This window comes from Haemorhous mexicanus, chromosome 2, assembly GCF_027477595.1.
Source record: "Haemorhous mexicanus isolate bHaeMex1 chromosome 2, bHaeMex1.pri, whole genome shotgun sequence".
NCBI lineage: Eukaryota > Metazoa > Chordata > Aves > Passeriformes > Fringillidae > Haemorhous > Haemorhous mexicanus.
Genome location: NC_082342.1, coordinates 121,796,166 through 121,821,467, shown reverse-complemented (window position 1 = coordinate 121,821,467; position 25,302 = coordinate 121,796,166). Strand labels below are relative to the sequence as shown.

Genomic DNA, 25,302 nt, shown 5'->3' with positions numbered 1-25,302 from the left:
GGTATCAGCAAAAGGGATTTGGCCCGGGGGCAGCCGTGTGGCGATGCTGCCGCTGCCGGGCCCAGCCCCTGGGGCCGCTGTCCGGGTGCATTTGGCAGGGCACTGACACAATTTTAGCGCCGTCGGTCTCTGTGCTCCGTGTTTGTGTGGGCCGTGCGGGCGGAGCGGGGCTGGCGGGAGCCGCGCTCCCCTCAGAGCCCCTGAGGGCGGCAGCAATGGCGGCGCCGCTCCCTCAGCGCCGCCCCGGGGCGGAGCGGGCGCTCTTTGGCGCCAAGACGGGAGCGCGGCTTCTCCGGGCCCCGCTCGGCCATGGCCGCCCCTGCCGAGCCCGGGCACTCGCCCGGCTTCAAGAAGCCGCCGGCGCTGCTGCGGCTGAAGCGCAAACGTCCTGGGCGGAGGAGCGACCCCGCCGCCCCCGCGGAAGCCGCCGCCGCCCCGGCCCCGCGGGGCTCTGCGGCCGCCCGCCGCCGCAACCCCTTCTCCAGCCTGGACAACGCTCCGCGGCGGGCGGCGGCCGCCCCTCAGCCTCCGGCAGCGGCCCCGGCCCCGGCGGGCGGGGATCCATCGGCAGCGCCCTTCTGGCAGGTGGGACCGAGCCCCGGCAGCGGGATCCTCCGCTCTCAGCCCTCAGCCATCGCCTTGAGCCCTCAGCCATCACCCTCAGCCATGGCCCCCGGCCCCTCAGCCCCTTCCCGATGCAGTCCCGGGCTCGCCCCCTCCTCCTCCAAGGCCCTGCTGGGCTCGGGCTGTTGCTCAGCGCTGGGTGCGGATCTTGTGCTCGCCCCGAGTGGGGTTTATTTGTAGCCGAGGTGCTGAGGATCACTCGGGAAATGTCACTGCAAGGGCAGTTTTTAAAATGATCAGCTCTGTGCTTCCTTTGTGCTGTGCCTCATGCTGCTCTTTCATTCAGTTTTTAGAGCCGGCCTGTGAGAAGAAGCCCCCCGGGAGAGAGGAGCCTGCTGAAAGTTCCGACATCCTCTCCCTAAGCCAGGTACGAAACTGCACACGCTGCTGAAAAGATTCCAGCTGTTCTCAGGGCACACCGAAAGCTGAAGCTGTTTCACTCGCTATTTGGTGGCCCATCTCTGCATAAAAGAATGTACTAAAATGTCAGTGATCAAGGAAATTTCTTACATTGATGTTTCCTGTTCTAGTGACAGTCTTCTAAACCCAGCCTTCTGCCTGACCTCACTGCTGTTGAGTTCCGTGGACAGAGATTGCTGTCTTTCAGTTTTCCTGACTATAATTTTACTGTTTCTTAGTTTTATATGTAGTTGAGATGAGGATGTTTTTCACCAGATAGACCTCCTGCAGTCTGGTTTTCAGCTACAGAAATGGAGCACTTCATCAGGCACATAGGAAAGCAAGAATTCCTGAAAACCAGCCCTTGAAATTCAGAGTTTCAATAGATATTCTCTAATGTTGTTCTAGGTACTGAAACTGAAGTTCAAACTAAATTAGAAGGATAGAAAAAAGAGAACAAACTGTCTTGGAGGTGCTCAGGGCTTTTTTTGGCATTTGACCTTATAGTCACCAGGAGAGGATGAAATGAAATGAAATAACCATTTTGGCATGGAAATTCTTGTCTTCATACACATCAGGCTGAGGGGTTTTTTGTTTTAATCATGTATCTTTTTATTTGTTCCTAGTTTATACTGTTGCAAGGACTGATGAGTGCAAGCCCTCTCAATGTGGTTTTATAGGCAATAGAATGGAGTATTTTTGTTCGAATGCGGTACTGAGTGAAAGAATCAAAATAATAATGCATAAAATAACATATACACATAATACACATAATAATATAATAAATAATATAATATTATTTAGATATTTATATATATATATATATATATATATATATATATATATATATATATATATAGTCAGCCTGTGAAGAGGTTTAATTTTCTGTGAGTTAACCGATGCTGTTTCTGCTTGCTCAGGACCTCCATTCACCTCTTGCTGTACCCAAAGCTCCCTCCTCGCCAAGACAGGAGTTCCCTGCAGACTGGAGCATTAAAACACGGGTTCTCTTCATGTCCTCCCAGCCCTTCACCTGGGCAGAGCACCTGAAAGGCCAGGAGGAGGCGCAGGGGGTCGCTCAGCACTGCAGAGCTGCGGAAACCACGCTGCCCCGGAGCGTGCAGGTGAGGGCTGGGCGGGTGCCTGGGGCTGCAGCTCTGCTCTCTGCAGCTCTGCTGTGCCCCTCCAACGCTCTGGGCCCCGCAGGAGCCGCGGCTGTGCACGGAGCTGCGCTGTGCCTTCCAGCAGAGCCTGCTCTACTGGCTGCACCCCTCGCTGCCCTGGCTGCCGCTCTTCCCGCGCCTCGGGGCAGACAGGAGCATGGCTGGGAAGGCCTGTCCTTGGGCACAGGACGAGGCCCTGCAGCAAGTGCTCATGAGTGACTGGTAAGTGCAGCCTGATGGGCTGGGTGAGGGTGAGGTGAGGAGGTTTTGATTAATCACAGAGTCATGGCATGGTTTGGGTTGGAAGGGACCTTAAGGACCAGCACAGTGACACTTCCCAGTGTGCCAGGCTGCTCCAGCCCCAGTGTCCAGCCTGGCCTTGGGCACTGCCAGGGATCCAGGGGCAGCCCTAGCTACTCTGGGAATTCCATCCCAGCCCTGCCCACCCTGCCAGGGAACAATTCCTCGTTCCCAAGATCCCCTCCATCCCTTCCCTCTGGCACTGGGAGCCATTCCCGTGTCCTGTCCCTTGTCCCCAGTCCCTCTCCAAGGCATCAGCAGGGAGCCCTGCCAGCCGTGCCAGCGCTGTGTGTTCCCCGGCAGGTCGGTGAGCTTCACCTCCCTGTACCAGCTGCTGCGGGCCCGGCTGTGTCCCTACTTCTACGTGTGCGCGGCGCAGTTCTCGGTGCTGTTCCGCGCCGCGGGGCTGGCGGGCAGCGCCGAGCCCACGGCCGCCATCGCCCCCACCACGCGCGGCCTGCGCCAGGCCATGCGCACCGAGGGTAAGGCCATGGCGCTGGGCACGGCCACGGGCACGGCTGGCACGCGGCCCCTCACTGCTGCCTCTCCTCCGCCACAGGCATCGAGTTCTCCCTGCCTCTGCTGGAGGAAAGCAGAGCCAGGAAACAGAAAAACTCTGAGGAGAGTTTGGAGACCGCCGAGGGCCTCGGAGAGAGCAGCAGTGCGGAGCATGCGGGGTAAGTAACAATGTTGTGTATCACTGCCATAAAGGGATGGGGCCATCATCGATTCATTGCTCACACAAACACCATCTCAGAGCCTGTGAGATTGCAGAGGAGCAGACATTCAGCCATAGATTCATTGCTCAGATAGACACCATCTCAGAGCCTGTGAGATTGCAGAGGAGCAGACATTCAGCCATAGATTCATTGCTCAGATAGACACCATCTCAGAGCCTGTGAGATTGCAGAGGAGCAGACATTCAGCCATGGATTCATTGCTCACACAAACACCATCTCAGAGCCTGTGAGATTGCAGAGGAGCAGACATTCAGCCATAGATTCATTGCTCACACAAACACCATCTCAGAGCCTGTGAGATTGCAGAGGAGCAGACATTCAGCCATGGATTCATTGCTCACACAAACACCATCTCAGAGCCTGTGAGATTGCAGAGGAGCAGACATTCAGCCATGGATTCATTGCTCAGATAGACACCATCTCAGAGCCTGTGAGATTGCAGAGGAGCAGACATTCAGCCATAGATTCATTGCTCAGATAGACACCATCTCAGAGGCTGTGAGATTGCAGAGGAGCAGACATTCAGCCATAGATTCATTGCTCACACAAACACCATCTCAGAGGCTGTGAGATTGCAGAGGAGCAGACATTCAGCCATAGATTCATTGCTCACACAAACACCATCTCAGAGCCTGTGAGGTTGCAGAGGAGCAGACATTCAGCCATGGATTCATTGCTCAGATAGACACCATCTCAGAGCCTGTGAGATTGCAGAGGAGCAGACATTCAGCCATAGATTCATTGCTCAGATAGACACCATCTCAGAGGCTGTGAGATTGCAGAGGAGCAGACATTCAGCCATGGATTCATTGCTCAGATAGACACCATCTCAGAGGCTGTGAGATTGCAGAGGAGCAGACATTCAGCCATAGATTCATTGCTCACACAAACACCATCTCAGAGCCTGTGAGATTGCAGAGGAGCAGACATTCAGCCATAGATTCATTGCTCACACAAACACCATCTCAGAGCCTGTGAGATTTTAGAGGAGCAGACATTCAGCCATGGATTCATTGCTCAGATAGACACCATCTCAGAGCCTGTGAGATTGCAGAGGAGCAGACATTCAGCCATGGATTCATTGCTCAGATAGACACCATCTCAGAGCCTGTGAGATTGCAGAGGAGCAGACATTCAGCCATGGATTCATTGCTCAGATAGACACCATCTCAGAGCCTGTGAGATTGCAGAGGAGCAGACATTCAGCCATGGATTCATTGCTCAGATAGACACCTTCTCAGAGCCTGTGAGATTGCAGAGGAGCAGACATTCAGCCATGGATTCATTGCTCACACAAACACCATCTCAGAGCCTGTGAGGTTGCAGAGGAGCAGACATTCAGCCATGGATTCATTGCTCAGATAGACACCATCTCAGAGCCTGTGAGATTGCAGAGGAGCAGACATTCAGCCATGGATTCATTGCTCACACAAACACCATCTCAGAGCCTGTGAGATTGCAGAGGAGCAGACATTCAGCCATGGATTCATTGCTCACACAAACACCATCTCAGAGCCTGTGAGATTGCAGAGGAGCAGACATTCAGCCATGGATTCATTGCTCAGATAGACACCTTCTCAGAGGCTGTGAGATTGCAGAGGAGCAGACATTCAGCCATGGATTCATTGCTCAGATAGACACCATCTCAGAGCCTGTGAGATTGCAGAGGAGCAGACATTCAGCCATGGATTCATTGCTCACACAAACACCATCTCAGAGCCTGTGAGATTGCAGAGGAGCAGACATTCAGCCATGGATTCATTGCTCACACAAACACCATCTCAGTGCCTGTGAGATTGCAGAGGAGCAAGCTTTCAGCCTTAGCTCAAAGTAGTCACAAGTTTCTTCGTTACAAGGCAATATAGAAATTTCTAACCCTATAGATAGTTGCCACAGGGTTTATTTTGCATTTCTAACCTATCACCTTTACTAACTTCTGCTGCACTGTGGAGACTTTTATCCAATGGGTTTCTAACTCACCTACACACACATGCTTCTGTTATAACTTCTAAACTTAGTTACCCTGTACAACCACACCCTTACATTATAAACCCTTCACCATCTTATCAATACAGTTTCTCAATTACTTAAGGCATGTTCTTACTTACAACTACAGAAAATAACATTATGGTTTTCTACTTAATGTCTGTTCTTTGTTCTTAATATCTGTTATTCTACTTAATAAAGTATTTTATTTTTACATCAATCCAAGCTCCCTCCAAGGCTGCAGATCAAACCCTCCTGAATCTGTGGAAGTTTCTATCTTTCCATTTCCCACATCTGTGCAGTGCTGGAATTCAGGGGCATCTCCAGGCTCCTGCACAGTCCATTTGGAAAACCTCCCTCAGAGGCACTGCCCTCCTAACATTGATCCTGTGTCTCCAGGGAACCAGCTCCCAGCGATGATGATGATGATGGAAACTTCTCTTGGCTTGAGGAGATGGGAGTCCAAGGCAAGGTGAAGAAACCAGACACTATTTCTATCCAACTGTATCCTTCCTCTGATCTTCCAGATGTGTGACACCAGAAAACCCTGCAGCTTTTACAGTGCTGTGGTTCACATTTAAGTTCTGTAGAAGATTCTGAGAACTGTTTTCCAAATATGAATCCTCACATTCCTGCATGTTATGAGATACTGCTTTTTTTTTTTTTTAGTTACTTTTCAAGTATTTCTAGGATTTGAAGCCAGGATTAAGATGCTGCTTAATATCTGAAGAGGAGATCTGGGTGTGTGCAAAGCTGTGTGGGGTTTGGGTTCGGGGGTTCTGGTCAGATGGGGTGTGGGGGGGCTCACTGCTCCAGCTCTTTGGCACATGGCTGCTCCCCACTGCGCCGTGGTTTTCCCTTGACTCGGCTCCGCAGGCGCAAGGAGAAGCACGAGGTGCAGGTGGATCACAGGCCCGAGTCGCTGGTGCTGGTGAGAGGCAGCAACACCTTCAGGCTGCTCAACTTCCTGATCAGCTGCCGCAGCCTGGTGGCCGTGGCGGGGCCGCAGGCGGGGCTGCCCCCGACGCTGCTGTCCCCGGTGGCCTTCCGGGGCGGGACCATGCAGACGCTCAAGGTGAGGGGCACGGCTGGCTCTGGGAACAGCGGGGAGGAAGCGGTTCCTTACCCGGGGGATCAGAGCCTGGCTTGGTGGCCTTTCCCTCAGGCACCGCAGTGGGATTTTTGTGGCTGAAGCCTGAGTCAGCATTTTGTCTGCAGGCACAGCCGGTTCCTAAATCCTTCCAACACATCCCTGTGCTGAACTCACATCCCAGCGTTCCCTTCCTCACCTCCCGAGAGACAAGGGGCTGTGCAGAGCTGCCTGAGGGAAAATGATTGTTAAGATTCTCCCCAGATCTTATGGGGTCTCAGACTATCCCAGCCCCCTGCACGAGGAGCCCCTGAGCCACAGCTCACCTGTTCCTGCAGGGAATGGTTTGGATCAGGAGGGACCCTCAGGATCATCGCAGCCCCTGCCATGGCCAGGGACACTTTCCACTATCCCAGGTTGTTCCAAGCCTTGTCCAGCCTGGCCTTGGACACTTCCAGGGATCCAGGGGCAGCCACAGCTGTGCCAGGGCTTCCCCACCCTACAGCCAAGAATTCTTTCCCTATATCAAACCAAATTTCTTCCCAGTAAGAACAGGATCAGTTACTTGTTCCACCAGAGAAGTTCATCCTGGTCTTGTGCCCTTCCCCATCCCTACAGCAGTCCTGCAGTGCAGGGGTACATTTTAGGAGTTGTTACAGGGACAGTAAAGCTCATGCATTGCACAGGGAGTGGACATTACTGAGAAGTGTTTCCATTTTCAGTGGGGCTGTGGCACTGTGGTGTCAGAGCAGTGAGAACTCCTCCTGGCTGTGGTGTGTGCAGCACTAACCGCGGTGTTCTGCCCCCAGGCTCGGACTGTCAGCGGCCGTGCCCGGGTGCAGGGGGGCTTTGAGGACGTGTTCAGCCTGGAGGTGCTGGGGCCCGTCCTGCCGCACGCCCTGCACGCCCTGACGCTGGTGCTGGGCCCGGCACAGCGCGGCTCCTTCCGCGCCCTGCTCAGCCCCCACGAGCCCAGCGCCGCCTTCAACACCCGCCCGGCCTCGCCCCAGGTGAGGAGGAGCGCACACCGGGACAGCCCGGCCCCGCTCGGCACGGGGAGCGCACACCGGGACAGCCCGGCCCCGCCCGGCACGGGGAGCGCACACCGGGACAGCCCGGGCCCCGCCCGGCACGGGGAGCGCACACCGGGACAGCCCGGCCCTGCCCGGCACGGGGAGCGCACACCGGGACAGCCCGGCCCCGCCCGGCACGGGGAGCGCACACCGGGACAGCCCGGCCCCGCCCGGGACGGGGAGCGCACACCGGGACAACCCGGGCCCGCCCGGGAGCGCACACCGGGACAGCCCGGCCCCGCCCGGGACGGGGAGCGCACACCGGGACAGCCTGGCAGGGCCTGGCACCGGAATACCCGGGACCAGCACCTGCAGCCCCCGGGGCTCGTCCTGCCCCGGCAGTGGGGGAACGGGGAGCTCCCCAGCGGGATCCCAGCGATTGCTGGAGGCACAGGCACTCCCCGCAGAAAGCCTCATTCCGTGTGCGTGCCCTCCACAGGAGGACGTGCAGCAGGACCTGCCTGCCTGCGGGCTGCATCCCAAGACTCTGGATCAGCTGAGTCAGTGCCCCACTCTGGGGAAATCCTCCCTCCGCCTGCTGGAGATGAAGGATTACACCTACACCTGGAAGGCCTAGGAATGCTGCTGGTCCCTGGAGCAGGACACTCCCTCCCTGGGCTGCAGGTGCTGAGCTTGGGGCAGGGTGGGAGGGACACCCCACACGGCTGCTGCATAGGAACACCTCCAAGGGCTTTGAAGGAAAGGAGGGGAAAGGCCTTGGACATCTCCTTTTTTATTGTAGAAAGAGTTTTTAAAATAAAACGTAATTTTATTGGTCTGGTTTGCCCCTGGCAGGTTGGTGTTCCCCACGCACACACAGCTTCTGTTCCAAGCATGGAATTTCTGCTCCTGCTTGGGGCAGGAACTCATAACCAGGTCAGAACTTGGACCCTCCCCCAGGGCAGGGGATAGGAACCAGATGAACTTAAAGGTCCCTTCCAGCTCAAACCTGGGATCCTATGGATGAGTGGAATGCTTGGCCAAACCCCTTCCCAGACTGTTCACAGCCCCCTGCCACCCTCAGCAGCTGCACCTTGGTGTGTGGCACCTCTTGGGTTGGGGCCATCTTTGAACTCCACAGGGAGGAACGGAGGTCAGAGGGCCCCAGAGCTGCTCAGCAGAGCTCCCACAGCCACCCTGGGCCTAAAGCCACAGCCTGGAGGGGAACAAGGGGAGGAATCAAATGGCTGCAGCACCTGAGCACGAGGAAAGGGTGCTCAGGCCTTGGCACCTCCAGGGAGCTCTGCAGGTGTCCCCTGGAGGTGGCACTGAGTGCTCTGGGCTGGGCACAAGGTGGCCATGGGGCACAGCTGGCACTCCCTGGTGGGAGGGCTTTGCCAGCCTCAGGGATTCCGTGGATCATAGAGACAGAGGAAGAGGAGCAGGGTCTGACCAGGTGCTCTGAGCTTTCCCTGCAGGTAGAGGGCTCCCAGGCCTTCTGGGGAGGGTGTTGCTTTTCCACAGCTCTTGGCTGAGCACATTCCTGCAGCAGGGAACGCCACAGCTGAGAGGGGAGTAGAACCAACTCGTGTTTGTGCTCTCCAGCCACATTTCTATAATCTGGTATCTGTTACTGGAAATGAAGCCTTGGGCAGCGAAGCTCAGCCTTCCCTGCTGGTGCCCCTGGGCTCTGGGCTCATTGGGCAAAGCCCTGCAAACCGAGCACGGAGCAGCCCTGGGCCAGCAAAAGCTTCCTGTGCCTCCAGACCCTTTCTGTCTGCAGCAGGGGCCGTGTCCTGCCCCAGGATCCAGCAGGGATGCAGCTCTGCTGGAACTCTTGGTGATTCAGAGTTTACAGAACTGCTGTGACCTGTCGGCTCCAGGAGCAAATCCCAGCTGCTCCCAGCTGCTCCCAGCCCTGGGATGCAGGGCTGCTCCTGAAGGATATGTGGCTCCAGGGAACACACAGCCCCTCAGCTTTGGGCCATGACATCCAGACCTTTCTGAGTCGTTATTTTTCAAATGGAGTCTTTAAAGGGACTGGATTTCTCTGCTGCTGGGAGAGAACTCAGGTCTTTACCTTTTGCGTGGGAAAGAGGGATATAGAAAAAGGCAGCAAACAAGTACAGAGGCTTGTACATTCCCAAATTTGATTGTGTCCAGCTGTGAAGTCTGAGTGCCATGGAGAGCGTGGATTGCAGAGAATCCTCAGCAGCTGCGAGGTCTGAGCTCTGCCACGGCACTGAGGGTGGAGGGAGTTGCCCCCAGCCCCGGGGTGGAGCCAGACAGCCCCCAGCCCGCCCAGGGTGCCTCATCCCAGAGTTCCTGGGATTTCACACCTCCCAAGCAGTTGCAGGATAAGCTCCACACATTTAGTCAGAGACCAAAGGCAAGATGCCAAAGGGAAAAAAGTTTAATTCAAGACAACAACGTCCATGAAATGAAGATCAACTGAAGCATTTTCGGAGCGCTTGGACAGACTCACAGGGGCTTTTCTATCTCCAAACCAACCCCAGCTCCCTGCTGCACAGGAAACACCAACCCTTGTCCCTGCAGAGCAAGGAGACTCCACATTCTGTGACACTGACGGGATCCACACGGCTCCAGGTATCGGGAATTCCTCGGTTCTGTAGACCCATGGCTGAAGGGTCCCTCACGTGAGGCCTGAGCAGCCTGGCTGGGTTTGTTCCGTGCCCAAACCCAGCTCAGGTTCACACCTCACCAAGACTTGTCTGGGACAAGCACCTGAATGATCCCAGTGCAGAAATCCTGGCAGCCTGCTCCTAACTCCGATCCCTCAGGAGGGTGCACTGCCCCTTCCAATGCCACGTGCACACAGATCAAAGATTAATGCTTCTTAAATAAAAAATAAAATAAAAAGCAGGAAAAGGTTTCTACATCCTCTCTGCTGTCCAACTGCCCAAACTCTGGACCAGGCTCCTTGAGGGCAGAGGATCCTTACCCTTAACATTTCATCCCAAGGACTTATTTCGTAAAAGTTCAAAACCAACAAAAACCAGCAGATCTGTTCCTGCCATCCCAGTGGCTGTTGGGAATCCTCACAAAGCCACTTCTGTATCGTGTGTGTTTCTTGCAGAAGGCATTTTGGCGTGTTAAATTCCTGTTTCCCAGCTTGGCATCCGTTGGAATTACTGCTTACTGACCAAGGGTGAAGATTATGAACTTGTGCTGCTTTATTGACCAAGTTGGGTACAACAATTGAAGCGTCATTCTACCCCCTCCCTCCCCCCAAATCCAGTTGTAGATTTGTTAAGAGTTTAAAATTCACATGAACCACAAATCCGTACAATCAGCATCAGGCAGTGGATTCACTGGTTGGGCAGAGCAGCCCCAGCAGGAGGCCAGGCCGGGCCGGGCGTGTCCGAGCCCCCCCCCCGTCCCTCCGGCGGCGCCCGGCTCCGGCTGCCCTGGGTGGCACCGAGGGGCAGAGCCCGGGCACGGCCCCCGGGTGTCCCCAGCACCTCCCCGAGCCCAGGGAACTCTGCAGCCACTACAAAACTGTATCAAAGGGTCAACGCTCTGACAGGAAAGGAACTGCAGGAGCTTCAGCCAAGGGTCTGGATTTCTGATGCCTCCAGAGTCTGTCGTCTGATTTAGTCGTTTAAGAAATAATTACATCACTAATGTAAACAATATAAACATACCAAAAACTAAGTATGATTTAAATACATTTGGATGGTACAAAAGAAAAACCTGCGGGTGTCTGTACAGTTTTTACAAGGTGGGAATCGCCGATGTATTTACAACATGAGAGGGGCAAATACCATTTCTTGTGCAGAGTAAAATGCTCAGAACCAGTGTCCCAGTAAAGCCAAGCTTAGCGGTGTGAGGCACTCCTGAACATGGTGGTATTGACCATGCTTTCCTTTGGTACGAGTCCCATGGCCTGCAGCGCCGCCGTGGCCGCCGTGGCTTTCGCGTGCTTCTTGTTAAGGCTGGCAAAGGTGGGCCTGTACTCGTTGCCATTGACTCTCACCTGGCACGGGGGAACCAGGGGTTAGCGAGGGGGCCGTGCCTGCCCCAGGCACACTCTGGGCAGCTCCTTTTTAGGGACACAGATCCCACGGCTGCCTGTCAGCACGGACATTGCAGGGGATCCCACCGTGCTCGGGGCTGGGAGGGACCTCACAGCCCATCCGGCGCCACCCCGGCCATGGCAGGGACACCTTCCACTGTGCAGGGCTGCTCCAAGCCCCAATGGCCTTGGGCCCTGCCAGGGACCCAGGGGCAGCCACAGCTGCCCTGGGCTCCCTGTGCCACGGCCTGCCCACCCTGCCAGGGAATTCCTAATTCCCAAGATCCCATCCAGCCCTGTCCTTTGGCAGAGGGAAGCCATTCCCTGCGTCCTGCCCCTCCAGCCCTTGTCCCCAGTCCCTCTGCAGCTCTGCTGGAGCCCCTTTAGGGCCTGCAAGGAGCTCTGAGGTCTCCCTGGAGCCTTCTCTCCTCCAGGTGAGCACCCCCAGCTCTCCCAGCCTGGCCTCAGAGGGGCTCCAGCCCTGGGATCCCAGAATAAAGTGCTCCAGGGACTCGGTTTGGCCTTTCCAGGAACAGGACTTGCACGTTCCAGCACCGAGACGGCTCCACCATCCTCAGCCAGCCCCGTGAGGTGTTTCTATCAAACAGAAACATGGATTTCACCCCTGGCACAGCAAAAGCAGCACAGGGGCAGGCAGCCCAGACCCACCTTGAAGATGAAATGTTTGCGGTGATCAGGCCCACTGTCGTCCACCAGCACGAACTCGGGGGGCGTCCACCTCCTCTTGTTGCAGATCTCCATCAGCGCAGACACCGGGTGCTTCCCTGGCACACACACACGGCAGGGTCAGTGCCCACCCAGCCTCTGGGAACTGCGTCATTCCAGGCCACAAACTCACCTGAAAGATCCTTCATCACCACGTAATGGCCGGACCTCTTCTGGGCCTTCTCTCCCACAGCAACCAGCCCTGCAAACAACACAGGCACGCTGACATCCCCACTCCACTGGCATTCCCCACTGCCCCTGACATTCCCCACTCCACCGGCATTCCCCACTGCCCCTGCCCCCTGAGGCAGCAGCAGAGCACAACCAGGGATCACAGGGGACACCTGGAGACTCCACCCAGCTCTCATCCCTCCACCCTGTTCCATCCATTCCACTCAGCACATTTTTCCCAAAGGCTCCAGGAAGACTCTGAAGCAGCCAGGAGGAGAAAACTCTGAGTGGTCTCACACGAGGCAGAGAACACCTGGTTTTCCATGGAAACCTGGTTTTCCATGCCCTCTTTGGAGAAACAATCAACAAGGGAGACAGTGAAGAACATTCTCCTACTGTTTTGTGCAGCCCAGAGTAACCCCCTGCCTTCAGTCTGCCTCAGACTCAGGAGCCATTCCAATTATCCAGAGATGTCCCTGTGTCCCCTCCTGCCAGGAGTGACACCACAGACCTGGATTCCTTGTGCTCTCTGAATTTACAGGGCTCCAGCAGCTTGAGCTGAGACCTCCATCCCACCTGGGAGCAAAGCAGCAGAGGCTGGAACAGCCCCAAAGGGCTGCAGGGAGCACAGGCTCTCCTGGAGTCACTGGCAAACACCAAAGCTCAACATTCTCTTCTGAAAACCTTACAAGACCAAGAAATGAACTGAAGAATTGCCAGAAATGTCTGAAATTCCAGTGGCAATCCATCAGAGAAACTCAAGTTTCTCCCCATGGATTTTGCCACTCTCAGACTTTAACCTTTCAATATTCCTTTGTTTCTTACCTCCAGTTTTCCTGCTGTGGCTTTGGTGAATAAAGACAGGGAGATACTGCAATTGCTTCCAGTGTCTTCCTGTTCCTTCAGCTTTTGTGGGTGGCATTTGGGTTTCTTTTGCTTTACAGGAAAATCCTTCCCTCCTTACCAGGTATTCCTCCCAATTTTCCTGCAGCCCCCAAGCAGGGCCTCCCAAGGGGCACGAAGCCATCAGAGACAATCCCTGAAGGAAAGGCTGAGGGTTTCCCCCCTTTACAGAATTCTAAACCCAAACCTAACAAGGGATTCTCATCCTCCTCATTAAACTCTCTCCCTGCTGCTGAGTCACTGTCACTCCACTCCACCTCCTGTCTCTGGGACCCCAACTGGGAATTTAAACAAGCTGCAGCCTCCTGAGTCACTTCCTGGGACCAGGAATTGGATTGGATTGGGGGCTGGTTTATATTAATAAATACAAATATATATTTATTAAATAAATATTAAAATTTAAATTTTAGTATTTATAAAATAAAATACTGTTTTATACACTGAAAAATGTCTAATAAATTCCTTACAAAACAAACCTGGGTGATGGGTTAATAACAGCCTTCCTGTCAAACAGTGTGGACTTTAAAACTCTACACAGAAGTTTAAGAAAAACCAAAGAGTATGTTTTACCCATTCAATCACCCAAGAACACAGATGTCTGAGAAACTACTTGTCCTCAATATATAATCCCTAAATATATAATCCCTTATCCTAAATATATATTTTATATATAATATGTAATCATGTTTCCTGCTTGCCTGTGAGCAGGACACCTCCTGGCCCTCATCTCCCTGTGCCACAGACCTGGGGGGCCCAAGAGCAGAGGGAATTCTGCATCCAGGCACAACTTTGGTGGGAATGATCAGGTGAGGCTGCACTTGAGCAGAAGTATTTGAAACCAGGAAATGCAAAGCCCAGCCCAGCTGCCTGGTTTCAGATGAGGCTCACAGGGCAGGAGGAGCCCTGGCAACCACTGCCACCAGGCACCTTTGGGGCTGCATTTCTTTCTTTACACAGAAAGGTTGTAAAGAAAAACATGTGAGGAGTTTGGCCATTCCGAGCCCAATTCTGAGCAGTGACAAAAGCCAACTCAAGTCCTGAAATCCCAGAATGGTTTGGGTGGGAAGGGACCTTAAAGCCCATTCCATCCCACCCCTGCCATGGCAGGGACACCTTCCACTGCCCCAGGCTGCTCCAGCCCCATCCAATGGCCTTGAAATGAAAATCCTGGTATTTCCACCCCTGGCTTTGAGATGGGATCGAAGGTTCCTGGTGCAGAAGAAATCTTTAACCAGCAGGATTCTGTCCCACGGTCAGTGTGGAGTTGCTGTTTTGTTCCATGCACAGCAGAACAATGAAATTAGAAATCCTGACTGCTGAACTTTGGATTTAAGGCAGTCAGGCCTTGGAGAGGTGTTTCAGATGGACAATCTCCAGCAGCACTCAGCTCACAAACCTCAGTGGCCAAGCTGAAGGAGCAGCAGCACTGGATGTTCTGCTGCACCAGGAGAGTTCTCCCCTGAGGCCATGGACAGGAAACCATGGAAAACAGGGGAGGTTTCCAGGAAAAGGGGAGGCTAAAGCTGCCTCTGGAACCAGCCCTGAGGATGAGCAGAGATGCCTTCAGCAGGACCAGGCTGGAGATGAACAGCAGGGAAATGAGGGCCAAAAAAAGGACCAGAATCCCCAGGGAAGCCCCAAAGCCCTGAGTGTGTCACTGACAAAGCTCAGCTTTGGGGCTCTCAGCTCTGTCCTCACCCCTCTGTAAAACTGAGCCCACTATTGCCTCTCTACCCTTGCTCCTGCTCCTGCTCCAGCCACTTTCTCCAGAGCCAGCACTGCAGCTTTTCCACAAGGACAAAGCTTTGGACTGACCCCAGGCCTTGGCAAACCTGGGGCAAAGTCCCAGAATCTGTGGATGTGCCAGTGAAGCCCCCCAGACACCACCTCTGCCCTCTGCAGGCAGCTGAGGGTGAGAACCACAGGACATTTCTGAGGCAGGACTCACCTTTTCGATCTGTCTTAAAGTCCACCATGATGGGCTCAACGCTGCCTTCCTTGTTCTTCCCAAGGCCTTCTCCTTCTCTCCAGCCCATCTTCCTCATCAGCTGAGCTCCCATTCCTCCAGTTACAGGGGCTGCTCTTAAGAACTGATCCTATCCAGAAAAAGAGAAGTAAAACAAGGCCTCAAGTTAGCGCTGGGATTTTAAACAAGAAGTGGGAACTTCCAAAAAATGTTTTCTAACAACTTTTCACAGACTCAATTAAAAATAAAAATAAAAAATAAAATCCACCTGAGCTCTGTGGATTTTTAGCCCAAACCAGTGCGTGGAACCCGGAATTCACGCGGACACACGAGACACAAATCAATGTTTGGCAAAAAAGAACAACTTAGGAAAAGTCTAAGGTGATCCCAAAGTGGCAGTGACCCTTGGCAGACAGATGTGTTTAACCAAGCAACAACCTAAAGACTCTAAAGGCTCTAAAGACTCTGCTCTGATCCCAGAGATCTCCTCAGCTCGGGAAGTGGGAACTGATCCCGGCACAGCTGTGCCAGGGCACCTCCTCGTCCAACAGAACACAAGCACATTTAGTCATGACATTCACAGGCTGTTTAGGCGGATTTAAATCTAAAAAAAAAAACCTCTCCCCACCTGATTCATTACACAGCAGTGGCACATTCAAGTTCTACTCTGAAATTCCACATGGAACAAACAGCTTTTGCTTTCCCCTCTCTTTATTTTAACGGAAAAAGGCGCTGGGCCCCCCAGTTTAGCAGCAGCAGTCGTCACATTCTTTCAAATGAGCATTAACAAAAGTTGTTAAACGGTGAAAGCTTATCAACAGAAAGTTTAAACATCTGCTTTGATGTAAAGAACTGTAAAAACTCCTTAAATGTTACGTACCTAGGCCTCGCTGGCCGCAGTGTTGTGAATAGTAGGGCTGGCACTGACCGTGGCAAGAAGGCGGCTACAAGGATTTGACCCTGAAACAAGTTTCCATATAGAGGGGTGAAAGTTCACAGGTTATTCTGTGAACTATCATCTCTCGTGCCCCCCCGCTGACCCCAGAAGCAAGTCAAGCATTTCCACCACAGCAGAGCCTGGCTCGCCTGCCCCGCACGCTGAGCCCGGAGGCGGGCAGGGCTGGCTGGCTGCCCGGGCACACCCACACAGCCTCGGGGCTCTGCTGCCCTTGGAGCCGTGCTTGCCAGAGCAGGAGGTCCCCAGAGGTCACAGAGTCACACGCGTCCTGAGCTGGAGGGGACCCATCAGCACCACGGGCTCCCTGCACGGACGGCCCAGCGATCCCAGCCTGGGCATCCCTGGGAGCTCCTGGAGCTCAGCACGGGCCTGGGGCTGTCACCAGGGCAGGACTGAGGGGTCCCTGGATGCCCAGGTCCCCAGGGCCTGCGTTCCACGGGCAGGGAACAAAGCCACGGGGCTTCCTCTGGCAGAGCGTGCGTTTTCAGGGATTCCCAACGCACGTCTGTGTCCGGCCCCCGCGCTGGAGGCTGGCAGAAGTGTGACAGGAAAGCCTCGCTGCAGGCTGGGCCAGGAACGCTCCCAATCTCTGCCTAGGCCAGGAAATCCCTGTCTGGATCCACTTGGATCCACGTGGCTGGAGGAGCAGAGCTGGGGCTGGGGCAGAACCAGCCCCTCAGACACAGCCCTCCAGAGCCCTTCCCTCAGTTCCCACTCCCTCCTCCCATCTTCTCCAGGAACATCCTGTAAGAGCAGCTCCCTCCAGGCTCTGGAGCTGGGCTGGCTCCTCCTGGGAGCAGGGTTTGGCTCCCTGGCTGTTCCAGCACCACGGGGTGTGTTCAGTTCACAAAGGACACAGCGCAAGCTCCTGCTGAGGTCACTGCGGCTCACTCGGCTTTCCCAAACACCTGGACACGTCCTGGCTCAGGGCTGGAGCAAGGACAGAGCAGAACCAAAATATCCTGTTCCTGGCCAAAGCCCTGAGCTCCTACAGAGGAATTACCAGAGCCTGAACAAACCCCAGAAGCTGGAACTAGGAAGCTCTAGGTTCCCAAGGGCCGTTTGTAAGGCACCCCTGCCATGGTGAGTCCAGGATCCCGGAGGGGAACTGCAGCAGGAACTCTGTGCTCACTCTGCAACGTGACCAACAGAACCAGCACAACCATGACTTACACATTTATTATTATTAATAGTAATTTAATTCCAGAACACACAAGTACTTGTGCAGCCCACTAAAAGGCATGGGAAAGGAATTCTGGTACCACTGGGAAAGGAGCCAGGAGAAGCCCCCTTGGACTCAGGGCACTGAGGAAGCAAAGGTCTGCAGCAAGGAAAAGGCTCCTGCATTTTGATTCTGTTTAGTTTGCTTTTCTTTCTAATAATAAAGTGAATGTAAACCTCTAATGCCACCTGTACATGGTAGTTTTTTGTAGTTTAGTAACAGACCACTTCCCTCAGCCCATGATTTAATGAGTGGGGGTGAAACTGGTGCTGGGTTTGGAATTCACTGAAAACCACAGAAGCAAAAGAAATGTCCACAAAAGCAGGGAAGCAAGAGGCACAATTCTTATTTTAAAAACCATCCAAGGGTGAGTCTCCCAAAAACTCCTGAGCAGCTCTGGACCTTTGCAGATACACATTAAAGGGGATGGAATACAAGAAGCCCCAGGTTTCTGAGCATTTGGTTACTGCTGTCAGAACTAACTCATTATTTCGTTATTTACAAAAGCATTTCTCTTTCATTCACTGATCTTAATCTGGGGGAGCCTGCAGGACAATTTGATACTTTATTTTGAGCTCTAAATTCCATGAAATCCCACTTCCATTCTGCCAACACATGGAGACACTCAAGAGCCACATTCTTGTGTCAGCACTTGCTTTAAAGAGAAGGTAAAACCTGATTCCTTCAGAGGCTTTGGAGCAGTTTTAATTAACTTTCTTGCTGATTGTTCAGGCTGACTCTTTGGAAGTACAGTTTAGGAAGCAAAGACAACAAAGCCTCGAAGGCAGGGGGTGGCAGTCCAGGGCAGGACTAAAGGCTGAACTCCAAGGAAGTCCCAGTTCCATAAACAAGCACTGCTTTGGAAAAGCTTGTGCCAGGCAGAATCCTCCACAAATCCCAGCATCCCCTGAGTGGTGGGAAGGGACCCACAAGGACCATCCAAGTCCCCTCCTGGCCCTGCACAGCCCAACAATCCCAGCCTGGCATCCCTGGCAGCTCCAAACTCTCCTGGAGCTCTGGCCACGATCTGCTCCCTGTGGCACCTCGCAGGGATCCTGGGCAAGGGAATTTGGGCTGGGTGCTGAACTGGAAGATGCTCTGGCCCTTTCAGCAGCAGTCCCAATCCTTCCCACAGACTGCAGCAGGAATCCCTTGCTGAAGAAGCCCAGCAGATGCCTCACAAGCCCTGTGCTGCCAAGCAGCTGCAGGTGCTGCTCACAGCTTCTGACAACAGCAGGGACAAAGGGATGGCTGGGAGAGAGCAGCCAGCCCAACAAACTCACCAACTATGGAATCATGGAATCCCAGACTGGGCTGGGTCAGGAGGGACCTTAAGGATCATCCCATCCCACCCCTGCCATGGCAGGGACACCTCCCACTGTGCCAGGCTGCTCCCAGCCCCAGTGTCCAGCCTGGCCTTGGGCACTGCCAGGGTCACTTTGGGCACCCTGTGCCAGGGCCTGCCCACCTGCCAGGGAGGAATTCCTTCCCAATATCCAGTCCCTAGGGAGCACAGAGCTGCTCTGCCCTGCCAGGCGAGCCTGGCTCCCAAGGAAAGCTCCTTGTGCTGCAAGAATGGAAGGGAGGTTTGCACTTTCCAGAACTTTCTGCATTCTGGGGATCAGCACAAGTGAGTGACCCAGCAGCTCCCCAGGGCCACCCCTGAGCACAGCCCTGGGTCTGGGGAGCAAGTTCAGGCTCCAGAATTGAGCTGATAAATCCAGAACCAAGGGGTGAATCTGGGAAAGGGGGAGTAAACAGACCTCAACAGAATTTGCTTGGAGAAACAAGAAATATTTGACCACTTGCTCTGACATTTCTTCAGCAGCACAGTGTGTTTGGAAGGAAAAAGGGAATAAAAATGGAAGCAACCTTCAGGAAAGATGAGTCACATTTGTGAACTGATTACACTGATGGTGCCAAACTGAAACAGCAGCACTTTTTCCAAAGGGAAAGGTGAGATTGTTCATAATTTTTTTATACCTAACACCACATCACTCTTTTACGGACCCTGCTCAGGCCCCTGCACATAAACACCAGGAATTAGTCCAGGAATTAAAAACATAAACCTTATTGCTACTTAGTGTCCCCACCCCAGTGCTCCACATGAAAGCCTGCAGTACCTAATTCCCAAACCGAGATACTGAGTCTGGTCTGAGTGCACATTTCCTCTCCAGAGTCACTGGGAAAGGACAAGAAAAGGTGAAATCCACAAAACGCAAAGTGAAGACAGAGCTCAGCAAACAAGTTCCCCAAGTCCCCTGCTGCCCTCCTGAGCCACTCTCCTGTTCCACCTCCCTGGTGTTGTGGTGACCTCTGTCACACCCAGTGCCTGTGCTTGCCTTCTTTCCTGAGACCCAGATGGAGAGGCTGCCACAGGCTCAGTCTGTGCTGGATGGTCACAGCTCCTCCCATGGCAAAGTCCCAAGGGCAATGCCTTCAGCAAGCAGCCTCAGGCAGAAATGTGCATTCACTCCCAGACACAACATCCCCCAGGAAACCCCACAGCCCTGCGTGCAGATAAGACCCACAGAAACACAGAACATCCCGAGTTGGAAGTGACCCAGAAGGATCAAACTCCAACTCCTGGCCTGTGTGAAAAATACCACATTTTTTAATGTTAAGATACAGTTTTTAGGCCAAAAAGGGAGCACCAAAGGGAGCACAAGCCTGAGTAACTGATCACTGTCACACAATTTCAGGTGTCCAAGTAACACACAACCAGTACTTTGCACTTCATGGGTGCTTCGTGTTCCTGTCCTTGAGAAAGATAACATGGATTCAGAGCCACTCCTTCCTGTGAAACCCTCCTGCAGCCACAGCAGGACTCCACATGAAGCTGTGTGAGGCTTTCCCAGCCCCACCATTCCTGGAGCCCCAGGGCACTCCTGAGCAGCTCTGGGCCCTCCTGGCAGAGCAGGAGAGCAGCTGAGGAGTGCCAGGGCAGGGACAGGACTTTGTCCTGGCCTCCCTCACCCTCCAACTCCTCCTGCTGCCAGCAGGAGCCTCCTCTGTGCCCAGCCCCAGAGCCTGCACTGTGACCAGAGCACATTCCCAGCTCTGGGCAGGGCAGGAGAGCTGCTGCTGCCTCACTGCTGCCCAGATCCAACAAAATGTTCCAACATTCCTCTGCTCCTTGCAGCAGTTGTGTCCACAAGCACAGACCACAGCTTTCTCCCATTCTCTTCCCTTGAAGCATTTTGTTTGGCTTGTATCTGGTGGGGTTTTTTGGCTGTTATTTTGGTTTGTTCAGTTGGGTTGCTTTAAAGCAGGTCCCAGAGTGAAGCTGAAGGACAGGTAAAACACACCTGGCCCTTTCCACTTCACCCCTGTGAGCAGCCCCTTGGCCACTGCCATCACAGGAGAGCCCAGGGAGGAGGTTTGGGAAAGAGCTGCTCCCTTTCCAGGGCCTTGGGAACCCATTCCAGGTGCTGCAGACAGGGAGAACCCTCCCCTCACAGCCCTGCTGATCTCCTTCCCAAGGCCCCCAGTGGAAAAGCTCCTTCCTCACCAACACATCCCTGTGCTTCCCATTTCCCTCTGCCAGGAACAAGGACTGTCTTCATCAAAGGCAGCATTTTGCTACAATCTCAGTTGTTCACAGTTGTTAAAAGCAGACTTTATCATGCACATTCTGCATTAACACTGGCAAGATGCCAGAAGATTCCCATCTGGCCAGTGACTCAAGTCTGTGTTCCCTGGCTCTCTGCACTGCTTGGCTATATGAAGTGGAAAACCAAGTTAGAGAATCCTGGCAAAAACTGTTTCTATTTTCAGGATATTGTAATTCCAGACTTTTGTGTTCAGCTGACACCAACTTTATGGAAAATTCCATCTAAGCCTCAAATCTGACCTCCCAGCTTGGAGGGTGTCCCAGCCCAAGCTGATGCAGACTCAACTGCAGCACCTGCCACACTGACCAGCTCAACTCCTTATTCCTTGTGCCTGGAAGGTGGATGCTGCTTGAACTCCTCAGATCTCCTTCCTGACAGAGCACCAGGTCAGTGCTCACAGGCAAAGGTGCAGTTTGAAAACACACGGATGGAGGACGCAGCACACCCCAAAATCAGCCAGTGATAACCCACAGCAACAGGGAACTACTGCACTGTATCTAAACAATATCAGAGTGAGAGGAACTTATCCACTGCAACTCCTGCTTTAATCCTCCACATCTCTGGCTCCCAGAAAACCCTGGTGATGCAGAGAGAGGCAAAGGAGCAACCAGAGAGAGCCAAGGCAAACCCGAGGGCAGTTTGGGACTCGGTTCGCTGAAGCCGATGCCAAAAACCGCTGATTTCAACAGCAGCAGGGTTGATCCTGCTGGCATGTCCCAGTGCCAGGGAGGCATGGAGGGATGTGCCACTGCCAGTACAGCAGGAAGGGATGTGCCACTGCCAGCACAGCAGCACCAGCAGTGTCCTGGCAGTGGCAGGCTGTGTCTGGCCGGTCACACCTCGCCGGTGACACTGAGGGACAGGGACTGAGCCCAGCCTGCTGCACTGGGCACATGCTCTGCCACAGGTTAAGGCACTCGTGGTGCACTGTGCAATCCTTGACTGCTGTCAAGTGTGGTCACTGCTGGGACAGCAGTGGCTGTGTCACTTCTACCTTTCGGATCCACGCCTGGGGCCCGCTGTTGGTGAGCTCGTCCGAGGACAGGATCTGCGCGCCGGTGCTGCCCGTGAACTGCCCGGGGATGGAGTTGGACTGAGCCCAGGCGTCGATCTGCAACAGCAAAACCCACACTGAGACCAGCACTGACACCTCCACCTTCCCCTCTGCACCTCTCTGCTGCCCCTGAGGAATTTTCACATCGTGTTGTTGGTATTTGGTGTGGTCACTGATGCTCGGATGAAAGCAGGTGCTACCAAAATCCCAGCATCTGAACGGTCACCCTGAAACCTGAGCTCCAACCCAGCCAGTTCAGGGTCTCCTCATCCCCAGAACTGCTCAGTCCACTGTTTTAGAAACAATTACCTACATCTGTGCTGCTGAACTACTTAAAAATTTAAAGAAAATTACATTTGAAACCATTTTTCAGAGTGATTTGGGTGCAAACATGGAATACACACAGGAGCTCATCAAAACTCAGTGTTAGAAGCGCAGAACTTTGAAACACTGGCCCACAGCTGGTTTCCAAACTTAAAGAGGAGAGGAAAACCAGCTGCCATGAAAGAAAACCACGGATTTCCCTCGAGCTCCCCCAGTTGCTGCTGCAAGGCCCCAGCTCACCTGCTCCTGTGCCCGGTTCAGCATGCACATGGCCTCCAGGTCAAAGGAGTTCTCATTGAGCCTTTTCTGGGCCACTGCTCTGTCGTTCATGGCCGTGGTTATGTCCACACACTAGGAGGAAAAAGAGCATTTGTAAAAACACAGCAGAGCACAACACTGTCCACTTGAGCTGGAAAAAGCTGCTGGAGGGTCAATGCTACCAAGTGAGGTTACAGAGTGAATTGTTGGTTTGACAAAGACACAGGGAACGTGATGGAAATCCTGGGACCACTTAAATCCACACAAGATGGGCTTTCCTGAACAAAGACAAATCTGAATTTAAACTGTAACACCCTGGTAATTTAAAATCACCTGTTCACACCAAATATCCAATTACTTACTTTCTAAAACTGTTGGTCACAAAAAATTCTGGCGTGTAATAAACAGAGAAGCATTTTACTGTGCAATGAGATCTTCTTAACCCACAGAATTAAATGCAATTCAACTAAAAATTCGTGCAGAGCTGTTCACATGAGCACTCTGCTCTTAAGTCACACTAAAGCTTGTCTGTATAAAGTAATTCTAGCATGAATCAGATGCATTCCACAATCTTGACTTCAGTGTTTCAAATTTTTATCTCCAGCCTAAACCAGAAGGGAATGAAGGTGGGGAAGGGGCTGGAGCCCCAGGAGGGGCTGAGGGAGCTGGGAAGGGGCTGAGCCTGGAGCAAAGGAGGCTCAGGGGGCCCTTGTGGCTCTGCACAAGTCCCTGCCAGGAGGGGGCAGCCGGGGGGGTCGGGCTCTGCTGCCAGGGCACAGGGACAGGAGCAGAGGGAACGGCCTCAGGCTGGGCCAGGGCAGGCTCAGCTTGGCCAGCAGCAGGAATTTGCCCATGGAAAGGGTGCTCAGGCCTTGGCAGGGGCTGCCCAGGGAGCTCTGCAGTGCCCATCCCTGCAGGTGTCCCCTGGAGGTGGCACTGAGTGCTCTGGGCTGGGCACAGGGTGGCCATGGGGCACAGCTGGCACTCCCTGGGCTGGGAGGGCTTTGCCAGCCCCAGGGATCCTGTAAAACCAGGCTGTGAGCTCACAGAATCCACTGCTTTGGAAAGCACATCTACATCTGTGCTGCTGAACTACAGTAAAATATCAAGAAAAATAAATTTGAAATGACGTGGCAGAGTGACTTGGTGAAAATGTGAAATACACAAAGGAACTCACTGCAAACCTTCACTCTGGGCAAAGCATGGGAGAGAAACCCACATCATTTGGGGCTGTCATGAATTCTGGCTGCTGTGCAGCTGCTTTATAAAATCCCTGGGCCCTGCTCCTCAAAGGATGTGCATTATGGATCATTCTGTTTGGAAAGCAGGAAGGGAAGAGTGTGCAAAGACAAATGGAATTTCCTGAGATGTGACAGAAGCTGGAAGGGCTGGGACTGTTTGAGGCACAGAAGAAACCCCATAATCAGAAATGCAGCTGAGACATACACATCAAGGTGATGGGTTAACCTGAACTTCATTTTCATTTGCTTTGTAAAAGCCTTGCATCTTTTGTTGTCACAACCTCTATCTCTAACACATTTTGTACTAAAGGGCCAGGAAGAGAAACTGAAACTCCTCTAAAATTGACTCAGCTGAACAAAACAAACACTGTTACACCATAAACCCCCTCCCAGGAACCTGGTCAAGAATTCAGTAAATACTGAAAGGAAGAGACAGATATGAACACCTACAATGGCATCAAACACAGGAATTGCTTTTGTGCTCTATTAAAGCTGCTTTTAAGATGGGGGTTTTTTTTGGTGGTGTTTAGGACAAAAGTGTTTCTATTGGGAAGATGATTGCTGGAATAGGCACTGACCAAAACAGAACTAAAATCCCACAAGTCCCAGGTGTCTATGGACTGAGTTCAGTGCTTATTTCTTGTCACACAGAACATAAGACAGGGACAAGAAGAATTAAAATATAATCTAACAACCCCCGCACACAACAGCAAGGATGTAAAAATGCCTGTTTCAAATGCACACTGGCTGAGTTTTCAAGTTTCTCTCACACACTTAAAATAATTATTTAATGTTCTGTTTATGAACCTGGTCCAGGAGGTAAGTAAAAGTTCTTCTACTCACCAAAAGTTTCAATCCAGCAATACACAAAGGCATGGAAGCAGTCCATGAAAGCACAGGGGACCACTGCCATGCCAAAGAGGTGAGTTAGTGCTTTACTGGGGCCTAGCAACACTCCCTGCTGGGTAAATTCCCAAACACTTCTCCATTCTGGAGACCATCAGCTCTGTGTTATGACAACACTCGATGGCAGCTTTGGATCTTGAAAAAAAATCTGTCTCTGCTTGAGGTATAAGAAGTTGTTGTTATTCCTGAGTCAAGGGGAACAGGTGGAAGTGAGATGCAGCTCTCCCCCAGAGCTCTCCTGCCTGATCCCCCTTCTCAGACTTGCCCCCACAAATCACAGATACTGAAACAAATAGAAAGCAGGTGTTTTACACCCTCTGCAGGTCCATGAATGCTTTCACTGCATCCTCAGATCCCAGCACTCAGCACAAGTCACCGGGGCTAACCCAACCCTGGCACTCTACACTTTCAAACACTCCTTCCCCAGAGGTCTCTGCCTGCTACAGACACGAGCCCTCAGATCACTCCAGACCTCCCCTGCATCTCCTACTGCCACACACAACTCCTTTAAGGCATCAGGTTTTATTAAAAAAAGCTGTATTGTATTAGCAGGGTCATTTCAGACCAAGCCCATAACTAATATGTGAATTAGAACACAGCAACAAAAC

General features: G+C 53.0%; 2 protein-coding genes across 6 annotated transcripts in view; one reads left to right on the top strand and one right to left on the bottom strand.

Moving 5' to 3' along the window:
- Positions 1-269: 269 nt before the first annotated feature.
- Positions 270-8,152, top strand: DONSON (DNA replication fork stabilization factor DONSON). Of its 2 annotated transcripts, none has more exons than XM_059840187.1 (10): positions 270-585; positions 911-991; positions 1,944-2,147; positions 2,272-2,408; positions 2,790-2,968; positions 3,046-3,163; positions 5,612-5,716; positions 6,089-6,287; positions 7,112-7,312; positions 7,815-8,152. In XM_059840187.1, the coding sequence occupies exons 1-10, from the start codon at positions 310-312 to the stop codon at positions 7,950-7,952; spliced, it is 1,638 nt and encodes a 545-aa protein (XP_059696170.1). In that variant the 5' UTR covers positions 270-309; the 3' UTR covers positions 7,953-8,152. The 2 variants fall into 2 exon arrangements, with proteins under 2 accessions (XP_059696170.1, XP_059696169.1); XM_059840186.1 differs by having other exon boundaries at positions 2,230-2,408.
- Positions 8,153-9,710: 1,558 nt separating this feature from the next.
- Positions 9,711-25,302, bottom strand: part of SON (SON DNA and RNA binding protein) — a 37,517-nt gene continuing 21,925 nt past the window's right edge. For 2 of the 4 annotated variants that reach the window (XM_059840182.1, XM_059840181.1), the window contains exons 7-12: positions 22,530-22,640; positions 21,906-22,022; positions 15,100-15,247; positions 12,211-12,279; positions 12,021-12,136; positions 11,169-11,948 (exon numbers count right to left, since the gene is read on the bottom strand). In XM_059840182.1, the coding sequence (XP_059696165.1) occupies positions 11,334-11,948; positions 12,021-12,136; positions 12,211-12,279; positions 15,100-15,247; positions 21,906-22,022; positions 22,530-22,640 (1,176 nt within the window). In that variant the 3' untranslated portion in view covers positions 11,169-11,333. Of the gene's footprint in view, positions 11,949-12,020; positions 12,137-12,210; positions 12,280-15,099; positions 15,248-15,997; positions 16,078-21,905; positions 22,023-22,529; positions 22,641-25,302 lie in introns of those variants that run through there. The other 2 variants (XM_059840183.1, XM_059840185.1) reach the window with 2 other exon arrangements.